Raw genomic sequence first — 12,255 nt, 5'->3', positions numbered from 1 at the left:
TCTATCTATCTATCTATCTATCTATCTATCTATCTATCTATCTATCTCTCCTTATAGCATGTTTTACAGTTATTTGCATCTTGTCTCTTCCATTTGACTACGAGCTCCTTGAGAACAGGTTTTTTTTGGTCTTTCTTTTTATCCCCAGCATTTAGCACAGTGCCTGGCACATGGTAGGCACCTATTAAATGCTAGTTGGCTATTTATTTGCTCCCTATGTGACTTTGGACAAGTCACAACCTCTTTTTTAGTGAAATTCCCTCAATTTTCATTTCTGTGCTCTGAGAGCACAGATAGCTCTCAGATTTCTATAAGCAGTCTTAGTTTCTTTCCAGAGCTCCAATCTCACATTACCTTATGAACATTTTTAACTAAATATCCTGGAGGCATCTCAAATTCAACATATGCAAAACAAAACTTGTTATCTTCCTTCCCCTCCTCCACATGCCCTTATTATTATCCAGGATAACATCATCATTTATAGCCACCCTTATTTACAATCTTAGTGTCATTCTTGATTCCTCATTCTTTTTATACACACACACACACACACACACACACACACTTTCTCCTCCTGCACACTTTCTTCTCTGACTTCTGTAACACTGCTTTCTCCTGGTTCTCATCATACCTGTTTATTAGTTCCCTCTGAATTTCTTTTTCTTTTTTTTTGGGAGGACAATTTGGGTTAAGTGAATTGCCCAAGGTCACATGGCTAGTTTTTGTGTTAAGTGTCTGAGACCGGATTTGAACTCAGATACTCCTGACTCCAGGACCAGTGTTCTATTCACTGCACCACCTAGCCACCCCTGTATTTCTTATGTATTTATAGATTCAAGACAAAATGGGTTCAACTCTTGTGTATCTGATATATACTTATTTTGTGGCCCTGGACAAATCACTTCACTTTTCAGTGCTTCAGAATATTTTTTAAGACCATGAGTTGAAAAACAGTTCTTGGTATGCATTAACCAAGGGAGTTTCTTCACTAGGACTTCTCTATAATGATATATATGTATATATTATACCTACATATATCAGACATTTTTATATGTACACACACACACACACACACATATATATATTATATATTACACCTATGAATTTTGGTTGCTTCAGTGGTCATTCAGACAATAGATATCACCTATGAAATATGCTGTTGCAAATATCTTTACAATATTACCTTCAGGAAACTTGCCATAAGCCCAACTGGGTGAAATATCACCATAAAATTTGTAGCTGTTCCTTGTTAAAGTTTTAATTCAAAGTCAACCAAAGGAAGAAACTTTTAGTAAAGAATGGGGGGAAAAAATCTTTGACCACAAATTTGCTACATAAATGTTATTTCTAGAGTTGCTTATCACCCAACAAGGTGAGTGGGTTTTACCCAGTCAACTTTTAAAGGACCAAGGATAACATAGTCTTTATATGCTCAAGTGTGCTATTAATTTACTTCTGATAAAACCAGAGAAAATGGGTCCCAGAGTTGTGATATGCAGAGGTATAATTTAGTTACACAACTTGAAGCTAAATTCAGCAATAAGCAGGCATTGTGAGATGCATTAAGATGGTGCTAATTTAAGAGGGTGATCATCAGTAGCAGTTTTGTTTAAAGTTGCCACTATTTTTCAGGGAAAATGTTAATTTTTTATTTGGCTCTAAGCCTAATGCATTGAATTATAGCCTAGCCATCTACTTAAATTTTTAGGATGTTCTTAGTTTTTCCAACACTCTGAAAACTCTGTAATTAAATCTACTGTTAATTACTTAGACTTCAGCAAGCAGCACATTTAGCAAGTTGATCACAGTTGAAAAAGTTTAAAATCAAGCTGAAAGAACGCACAGTCTCCAGGCTGATTGTTTAGTAGATTAAATAACAACTATACCAACCACTTTGTAAGAAGTGCCCTTTTGATCATTATTAGTCGTGGTATTTAGAAATCTGAAGGGGAAGAGCACATGACAGATTCAACCCATCTATTTTTAAGCTATAGAATGAACTTGGAAGTTAAATTTTGAATAATTTAGAAACCAAGAATTATTTCTGAGTTCACTTAAATCTACCAACATCAAAACAAAGACATATCCACCTACAAATATCCAGAAAGAAAAGTGTAGTTATAGAAAACCTTACAAACAAACCACTGAAATCAGTGCATTTATATGGCTTAGAAAGTGAAAAATAGGGGCAGCTAGGTGGCGCAGTGAGTAAAGTGCGGGCCCAGGAATCAGGAGGACCCAAGTTCGGTTCTGGCTCAGACACTTAACACCTACACAAAATAACTAGCTGCATAACCTTGGGCAAGTTACTTAACCCCAACTGCCCTCCAAAAAGAAAAAGAAAATGAAAAATGATGCAACTACTAACAGGTAGCCATGAAATTAGGCAGAACACTGAATTATCTAAGGAAATGGAGTGGAAATGGTCTGGACAAGATTGAGGTGAGATATCCATAGATTACACAAAATATTCAATAGAACCAATCTTTTGAGCTTATGAAAAGAAAAATAACAACAATGAGGGATTCTCTTTTTGGGTATCTCTTACATTTAGTCCTGTTTTCTGTCAAGTCAAATTTAAAAATCAGTGTGCCTTGGAATGATCTTTAATCTTATAAAGGACTGCCTTTATGATAGAACCAAATGTTTTTTTGCAGAGGTACTTAAGAATAATAGAATTGATTGGCTTGAGTTTTGGCTTCCATTTAATAAAATTAAATTCTAGAAATTCTGCTAATGATTCTAAGAGAAAGAGAAAATTGGACAGAGACCTGGACAAAAAAAAAAATAGGAGGGAAAACAAAGTACTGAATAATCTACAAAAAATAAGCATTAGATAAATAACAGGAGAGGCAGCATGATATGGCAGCATGGTAAGGCTCTCACACTTAATTAGCTATGTGACCATGGGCAAGATATTGAACCTCTTTGAGTCGCAATATTTCAATGAATCCCTCTTTTGGAGGTGTGTTGTTTTGTTTTTGAGGATTCATGGGGACTGGAGAAAATGTCTACTTCATCGTTGGGTATATGACCTGGATGTCACCATGCTCAGAACCCTCCTCCCCACCAAAACAAACTTTAAGGGAAAAATGTATGCATACATACATACATACATACACACATATATTTTTCAGGATACAACTAATTTTCTTTTGTTGAATGTTAAATACATTTACATTTGGTATGAACTTAATTCAGATAAATTCAACATTGATTAAATGTCAATTAAATGCCAGGTACTATACTTAGCACTGGGGATACAAAGACAGAAAAAAAAGAAATAGTTTTCACCTTTAAGAAGCTTATGTTCTACTGGAACTTAATGAGCATCTTAAAAGCTGCATTGCACATATTTTGTGCTCTTTAGAGAAAGGTTTAGCTTATTATCTCATAACCAATCCCAGCATTTTTGTTGTTGTTGTTGCTATTTTGGTTCAGATCTATGATTTTATATGTGAGGAATGACTAGGACAGAAATTCCTTACATCAATGCAGATTTAGAGCTGTTCTACAACTTATAATCTTAGAGAGCTGTGTCTGGGCATCAAATGGTTAAATGACTTGCCACCCTCCACCCCCCATAACAGTATATGTTAGAGGCACTTTCAACCCCTATCTGCTATTCCAAGTTTCTCCTTTTATCACAAGCTACCTCACACTGCCTCTCAAGCTTAGGATATATACAATTTAACCTTTATTTAAATAGAATCAGGTCCAGATAAAACAATATGAATTCAGAGCCAAGTCTGGGTAAAATTAAAGTGCATGCTACTGTATTTGATGACCATTGAAATGCTTTGTCTAGACTTCAGAGTAGTTATTTTATAATGGACAGTACTTGGAACCTTCTGTGTTTTGCTTTAAGATAGATATTGCTGATTTTCTTGTCACTAAAAAATAGAGGAGTGGCTTCCTGATTTGTTCAGATTCTCTTTAAAAAAAAAAACCATAGAGTTTTTTTTTAAAGCAATCAGGGTTAAGTAACTTGCTCAAGGTTACACGGCCAGTTATTTCTGGGAGTGGTGCTAAGTATCAGAGCCCAGATTCGATCCCAGGTCATCCTGACTCTGGGGCCGGTGCTCTTACTCACTGAGCCACCTGGCCACCCTTAAAAACCATAGAGTTTTAATGTCTTTTTTAAAATGAATTTTTGATAACTTGTTTTTACATCATGGTCATTTCCAGATATCCCTAACATTACTCTGCCTGTACACATGTTGAACTTTCCCTGGTAACAAAGAAATAGTTCAAACCAACAGACACCGCTCCTATATAGGATGGCTTATGTGTAGCATTCTTTATAGCCTTTTACCTTTCCAAAGAAGAGAGATGCCTTTCCTCACCTCTTCTCTGGGGCCAAACTTGGTCATTATAATTCTGCACATAGTATTTGGTTTCATTTTAGTATTCTTTTCATTTATGTGATCATAGATAATTGTATATCTTGCTTTCCTGGTTCTGTTTAGTTCCCTCAGCCTCACTTCACACTTCAAGTATTCAAGTGGTTCTCTGACTTTCTCATATTGGTTGTTTCTTATGGGGCAATAATATTTCACTCCCTATAGTCCTCAATTTGTTCAGTCCTTCACTGATCAATGGACAAGTATCTACTTGGATTCCAGGGTTTTTTGGGGGGTGGGGTGGGGTTGGGCATTATTTAGTTAGTTAGTTATTTTGGCCACCACAGAAAGAACTGCTATTAATATAGGCCAAGGAGGTAAAAAGACCAAAAGAAAAGTCCCATTTTTATTCCCAACAGTAACATTGTTGTTGTTTTTTTCTCAATTCACATTCTGAATATTATTATAAAGGGTTACATTTTTAAACACTGTAGAATGTCTATGTATAGAGTGAGAGCCCATTCCCACTTCCCTCACCCTGATGGAACATTAATGATTAACTTCAGAGAGAGGCCTTTCATTGTTTCCTCCAGGACATTCTGACCTTACATTTAGAATTGAGTAAAATTTCAAAAAAGAGAAACAGTGTCTTAGACAAACCAATGGAATCATTGAGTCTTTATAGGATTTCTCATGTGTAGAGGGAGAAGGAGGCAGACTATCCATTTTTCTTATGGTGCTTTGGGTCATTAGATAATATAGACTGTTTGACTATAGGGAACACTACTTCCTTCCATCTCCCATGTGAATTGCTACTGTTGTATTTATAATGTATTTTAAACACTGTAAACATAGCCAGATTAAACTATTCAAATGTCAGATAGAGCTAGTAGCTGTTACTGAGCCATATCCTATCTCCTCTGCACACTGAATTCCTGTGCTGGTCTGCTGATTGAAGACAATGAGAACTCTGTATTCAGGAGAATCCCTTCATTGAAATGCAACAATTATTCCCCTCTCCCTCCCTTTCCCCTTGCATAGTTGTGCAATGTCCTCTGATTATAGAACACAGTGGACCCAAAAATAATTGGACATAGTAATCACAGAATTAGGTGTTTTCCCAATTGTATATATAAGGAAAAGGGGAACAAGTAGTAATTACCTACTCTGTGACAAGTGCTGCAATAAATATTTTACAAATATTATCTCATTCGATCCTCACAACAACCCAAGATGTGCCTGTGTATCCCTAAGTTTATCTCTCTCTCTCTCTCTCTCTCTCTCTCTCTCTCTCTCTCTCTCTCTCTCTCTCTCTCTATCTATCTATCTATCTATCTCCACATGGGTTAGCTAAATGTAATTCATGAAAGGCATCAATAAGTATCTCTAGGATCTTGCCTATTGGGTCTAAGGGACACGGCCATTCCTCCCTTTGAGAGGAATAGGAGAAAGGCCACAAGGCTAGGTGTTTTTCTTCCAGTCCCTGAGAAGTACACAGTAGAATTGTATCTACTTGTTCCCCTAAATATTGCTGGTTTAAGGGCATAATTTTGTTTTAAAACAAAAAAGTTCTTTCCTGGTTGATGGGAGGGGGGGAAGGTGGGAGGTTTATACCTCCTCAGCACATTATTTGAAGTTTTAACACCTTCCCACCAAACACTGGTTACACAAAAGATCTTCAAAATAGTGAATAGCAAGTAAACCCATTATCCTAAGCAAATGGTGAATAAAAATGGAAGAATTTATACAAATTAGAATATAACAGAAAATATATAAGAATAAATTATTTATTTTCTGGAAGTGAGATAATCTCCTACCTTAAACCAAGAGGGAGAACCCAATCCAAGGGTTCCTAGGGAAGAAAGCTTGAAACCAGGGACATATTGGGAAGCTGGCTTCCTTTACATGTCTACAGTTTCCCAAGTCTTTCTTCCTCTTTCTTTACATGTCTAAAGTTAATCCCTGTAGCAGCAAGCACCCCAGTGTCCCTAGGGTGGCTGCCAATACAGGTTCTTAGATCTGCTTTGATAAAGGAAAGCAACTCAAAATGGGTTAACAAGCTTACTTTAATCAGTCAAACATATATCGTTTACCTAGTTCAGGGGAAAAAGGTCAGCACCCCGAACTTCAGAGTATACAGACAGAATTATCAAGACAGAAACAGATCAAGTAGACAGCTTTCCAAACTGTCCAATCATTACATCCATACCAAATCAACATCTGGGTTTTTTCAAGGCTGGGGGGGGGGGGGGCTCTCAACAACCGGCTTCCCAGAGTTTCATCTGATCAAATCACAGAACACTTCTCAAAGTGAGCCCCAAAACAAAGCTACACATGAGGGCTTATATAGCCTTCTCCTGGCTCAGAGAATGTAAGAATCTTATTGACTCACTGACCAATCAAGAAGTATCTACTGAAAAACAAGCCTCCCACCCCAGGTTCCAGGTGCACTTTAGCCTAGAGGCAGGGAAGATCTTTAAATTTACATTTCCATTACAGTCCCAAAGAGTCTGGTTCTATGTGTGATGAAGAAATATTCTTTCAATGAATATTTTTTTTTCCTCCAAATCTCTTACCTCAGTTCCCCACAGGAACAAAACATCACACCAGCATTCTGTCCATCAATTAAGATGTATATGCAACAGATGTCCCAAGGTTTACTAGAAACATGGGTTCCATATAACTAATGTTGTTTTTGCCTTTAATATAGTAACTTTTAAATCTGCTAGCTTCTAGGAAAGAATTCCCCATAGAGAGACAGTGTAGTATTATTGAAAGGACACTGACCTTAGAGTCACACCACCTGAGCACTTAGCCTCTTTGGGCCTTCGTTTCCTTACCTGTAAAATGAGGTCAAACTAGATAACCTTTAAAATTCCTTCCAGCTTTAGATCTATAAACTTATGAACGCTCTCTTGTTAAATGGAGATGTTAAATAGGATGTCCTGCTTGGCTCTCTTAAAAGTGGAGGGGAGCCTTGGGTTCATTCTATGTTAATAGTCATGTATTCTTATAGTAAAAACTTTTGAATTGGATGTACTTGATCTTAATAGTAACGATATCTGGCTTTTATATAAGAATGATTGCATAGCACTTTTTAAATATACATGATCTCTTCTGAGACCCAAAAGAACTCTGTGAGGAAGAGGTACTCCATGTATCACTATCCCGATTTTGTAAATCATAAGCGACCTGCCCGCAGTCAAATAGCTATAAGGTACATGAAGTGGTTTTTAAAACCAGGCCTCCCTGACTCCGAGTCCAGCATTCTAAATGTTCCTAATATTCAAATTCCAATTTTCTTTTTCTTTTTCCATTTCAGCCTTGGCCCAGTGTTTCCAACTTGGCAAAGGACTTTATAGATAGACTGTTGACATTGGATTCCAATCATCGCATGTCAGCTGGGCAGGCTCTGAATCACCCTTGGGTAATGACTATGGCCATAACATCTCCCACGAAGAATCTTCAAAGATCCATCTCCTGGAACTTGATGCTCAGGACATCACCCCGTTCTCAGTGTTCCAGATCAGTATGGGCCTCTGAGTCTTGTCATTCTAATGGATCAAAATACACTCGGGGAAAGAATAAGACTGGTAGCCTTGGATGAACAAGAACCTCTGTTGGAGATATTTTCTCATGTATTACTTCACATTTTAGTCAAATAGACTTGGGGTTTATTTGGAGTTTTATAATGAGTAGCCATTGCATGTGCTTAGTGTAAATATGACTTATTATGCCTTCTTCCTCATAGTAGAACAATGGGAAATGACTAGGATTAGATCAATCAGCAGCTGGGAGGAAGAGCTGAAGTGACTAGTGTCATTAAAGGCATCAATAAAACATATTTAAAAAGAAACAGATTGTTAATCACTCATTAAGCTTTTTATTCACTCCCCTTCTACCTGGTCTTTTCCTCATAGTAAATTATATGAAAAGATTTATAAGTATGTGTGAATATCTACACTATATATGTGTGTGTGTATACATATAATATATATGTCTTAATAGCATTCACTATGAGGGAAAACACATAGATATAGGTAGATAGATACATACATAGATAATACACACACACACACACACACACACACACACACACATATATATATATATATATACTCACACAAATATGAAGGCACCCTAACAAAATGACTATTTTATGTGATCTACTCTTATAGAATGGAGATAACAAGGTTGATTGTTAGCTAACTCTTGCTTTCACCTTTCTTGGATCTGATTTATTTAATATCTGAAAAATGTTTATTTCCTAAAAGATAGTGCTGCAAAAGACTTACCCTATAAAATTATTAGATTAAATAATTAACTCAAATAAGCAGAAACTATATTCAAATGGAGAACCTACATCATGAACAGGATTGATTAAATAGAATACTGTGGTTATAGGAATAACCAACAAGAGAGGAGGCAATGGAATGTAGTATTCCCTATGTACTTTTTGATCCAGTAACACTTTCTTCCTTGTGGTTACATGAACAAGACATCCATCTCTCTGCTGTGAGCATTTTCTCTGGCAGTCCACTATGCCTGGAATGTTCTCCCTTCTTATCTCTACCTCTTGGCTTTCCTGACTTCCTTCAAGTCCCAGCCAAAATCCCACCTTCTACAGGAAGCCTTTACCAACCCCTCTTAATTCCAGTGCCTTCCTGCTATTGAGTATTTCCTGTTTATCCTGTACAGAGCTGTTACTATTTCTTTATATGTTTTTGGACTATTAAACAGTAATAATTAACTACCATTCCCTAAGGAATGTGGGTAGTTAGATGGCGCAGTGAATAGAGGGCCAGATCTGGAGTCAGGAAGACTCATCTTCCTGAATTCAAATTTGGTCCCAGACACTTACTAGCTGTTTGACCCTGGACAAATCATTTAACTCTGCCTCAATTTCCTCATCTGTAAAATGAGATGGAGAAGGAAATGGCAAACCACTCCTTTATCGTTACCAAGAAAACCCCAAATGAGATCGTGAAAAGTCAGATACAATTGAAAACTACTGGACAGCAACAGAAACTAGAAGGAGTCAGTGGAGATAGTGTGAGTATTATCTTTGATCCATGGCAAATTGTCTGGGGACAGAGAGTTATGCTATTTGTAAAGAGGTTACATTAAATTATTGCAGAATCTTAATTATATATAAAGAGTTTGGGTTTCAACTTACCTATAAGGAGAACAAGCTTAATGATCATTCATAAGAGTGATAATATAAGAGAAATTGTGGGAAGAGAGAAAGGAATGAAAAAAAATAGTTATTACCTTAAAAAAATTGACTAAATGTTGTCTCAGTCCTATCCTCATTCTGACATATTACTATTATTTGTAAATCTATGGGGTGAAACAAACCTAATATGTCCAATACTGTATGATTGGGGGGAAAAGTCAGTGGTAGTATCACTGGAATAGAAAATAAAGTATAGAGAACACATCCCAGTCTATAATGCCCTGTTGCAAAATTGGGAGAATGGCTGGAGAAGAGGGGAGTTGCAGTGGAGAGGGATAGAAAAGAGCAAAAAATATTTTCCAAATTTGGAGTGGAAATGGATAAATACCTAGAATACTCATTTCTGTCCCATAACTGTTTACATGGGTATTTGGAATATGAGTCTATTTAATCATAATAACAATAACTTTCTGGTGATAAATGCAGAAAGAAGTGATTGTCAGAAGAAACCTAGATATCATCTCTAGAGATTATGACATCCTGGGAAAGAATCTAAGGTAAGAGTTATTTTAATCACTGGTGCTAGTTTAAGATGGGGACTTCCTATAAGAAAGGTATTAATAGGAGGCAGCTAGATGGTGTCAGCCCTGGAGTCTAGAAGACCTGAGTTCAAATTTGACCTCACGCAGTTACTAGTTGTGTGACTCTGTGCAATTCATTTAACCCCAATTGCCTCCCTCCACCCCTAAAAGGCCTTAATAGGAAGTCAACAGCAGATTAAGAAGATGAGACTTGCATTTTGGGGTGTAGGCTTACTATTTTAAAAAAATGATGGACTCTCTGCCAGGCATGGAATAAGTAAGACTAGGAAGAAGATATTTACCTGTGGATCTGTGTGGATCTGTGGATCTGACCAAGAAGAGTTTAATTAAATGGAGAGGGAGGGAGAAAATTGAACATCTATATTTGTTAGTCCAGATACTACAAAGAGTAGTAGGTATGACACAGGAAGAACAATATCAGTTAATAGGTCCAGTCATTTATGCATATCTGGGAAAAGAGGAAGTAATATAGTTATAGCCTCAGATGTTTATACTGTACAGACATTACATGTTACTGAGAAGCAGACCAAATTGGAGAACTTAACAGAAGGAAGGATAATACTGATAGAAATTGTAGCAATGAAAAGTTAATCATCATTTTTCTCCTTTTTAAAAAAATAAATCTTATTTAAGACTTTTATTTTTATATTACTGTCATTTCTGTCTGTTCTACTTTCCTAGGAATTGAACCTTGAGAAGAGTTTTTTGTTACCTTATCACAAAGGAAAACAGTTACGCAAAAACAACCAGCATATTGACTGTGTTTGACAATGTATGTCACATTCTGCTCCTGTAGTCTCCCCATCTCTCAGCAAAGAGGAAGAAGGCATATTTCAGATTTTTTTTCCTCTGGGACCAAGATTGGCCATTGCAGTTATTTGGTGTTTGGTTCAAAGGGTAAGCTTGATTCAGAAAAGAAGTACATATCAATAGAGCATATTACTATAGGGAAATCTGTGAACCAGATGGAGAAAGCATAATGGAAAGCATTTGGTTGAAGATTAATGGACGGAGAAACAGAAGCAATATTGTGGTGGGAGTATACTAGACTGCCCAGCTGGGAGGAGACAATGGTTGATTCATTTTGGAAGCAGATCACACGAGATCTGTGTGGCAGTAGATCCCATGAGCAGAACATAGAGCCGTGCTGTTGTTAGAATGGGGAATTTCAACCACCTAAACATCTGCTCAAACTATTTCTTTACAAAAAACAGAGATGCCTATAAAATTTTGCCTAGCCTTAGTAGCAGTTTTGTTCCTTAGAAGAAAGAGGGGCATGATGGTAATAACCACTCTTCTGGCATTTAATTTCAATGATAAAGAGACATTGGTGTGCTTGAGGAAGATGATAAATGCAGATCAGAAAGAGTTGCTGTACCTGACCACATGCACATGGAAAAAATATGTGCTCATGGTAACAATGATTTAAAAGATACTTGGGGACAGATTTTCAAAATATATCAAAGAGTGGAAGATTCTAAAGGAAAGAAATGCTCATAGATAATGTTATTGACAAAACCCAAAACAAAACAACTACCATTCCTATGACTACTTTCTCATCAATAAAAGATTTTAATGAAATGGTCTAGGCATATATCATGAGCATACTTTATGAAAATATGAGAAGGGGTCAGTTCTTTAAAAACAAAGGCTATCAATTAAAACATTAACAAAAAATATTCATGCACACAATATGAAGGGAAAAGAAAAAATTTTACATGTGATTTCCCATAAAGCAGACCCCATCTTCACAGTCACTCAAATGACAGAAAGAATAAGAACTCCCACTTTGTTTGGGGCATTTGACTTGGTAGAACAAAATGTACCCTGAAAATTTCTTGCCCTAATAGGGGTCTTCTAAGAATTTGTTAAGATAACAAACATTTGTTCATAGATGCAACCACAGATTGACAATATCAATCTAGGAAAAGAAAAGGGGAAAGGTATGTTCATTAGAGAGGTTTTCCAGGATCATGGAAGATATCCTGTATAGAATCCAAATGAAAACACTTTTGCAGGTAGGTGGTGAGATTCTCCAGATATTCATTTCTACAGATGACATTATGTTTATTTCATCAAACCCTGAAATATTATAGCTATATAATATATAGGAAATTTCCTCAATGAAATCTGC

General features: G+C 36.5%; 1 protein-coding gene and 1 long non-coding RNA gene across 2 annotated transcripts in view; both read left to right on the top strand.

Annotated features, from left to right (window-relative positions):
* Positions 1–8,178, top strand: part of PSKH2 (protein serine kinase H2) — a 203,473-nt gene extending 195,295 nt beyond the window's left edge. Inside the window, exon 4 of the mRNA XM_069103608.1 lies at positions 7,666–8,178. Coding sequence (XP_068959709.1) covers positions 7,666–7,950 — 285 coding nt within the window. The 3' untranslated portion in view covers positions 7,951–8,178. The remainder of the gene's footprint in view (positions 1–7,665) is intronic.
* A 283-nt stretch (positions 8,179–8,461) lies between these two features.
* LOC138173460 (uncharacterized) lies at positions 8,462–11,735 on the top strand. Its single transcript, XR_011171410.1, has 3 exons — positions 8,462–9,395; positions 10,006–10,076; positions 10,803–11,735. It is a non-coding gene; the product is annotated as an uncharacterized lncRNA (long non-coding RNA).
* The last annotated feature ends 520 nt before the right edge of the window (positions 11,736–12,255 follow it).

This window comes from Petaurus breviceps, unplaced genomic scaffold, assembly GCF_028583685.1.
Source record: "Petaurus breviceps papuanus isolate PSGF00001 unplaced genomic scaffold, PetGlider_PUasm1.0 582, whole genome shotgun sequence".
NCBI lineage: Eukaryota > Metazoa > Chordata > Mammalia > Diprotodontia > Petauridae > Petaurus > Petaurus breviceps.
Note: the sequence above shows the minus strand (reverse complement) of the source record. Positions and strands in the feature narration are given on the sequence as shown.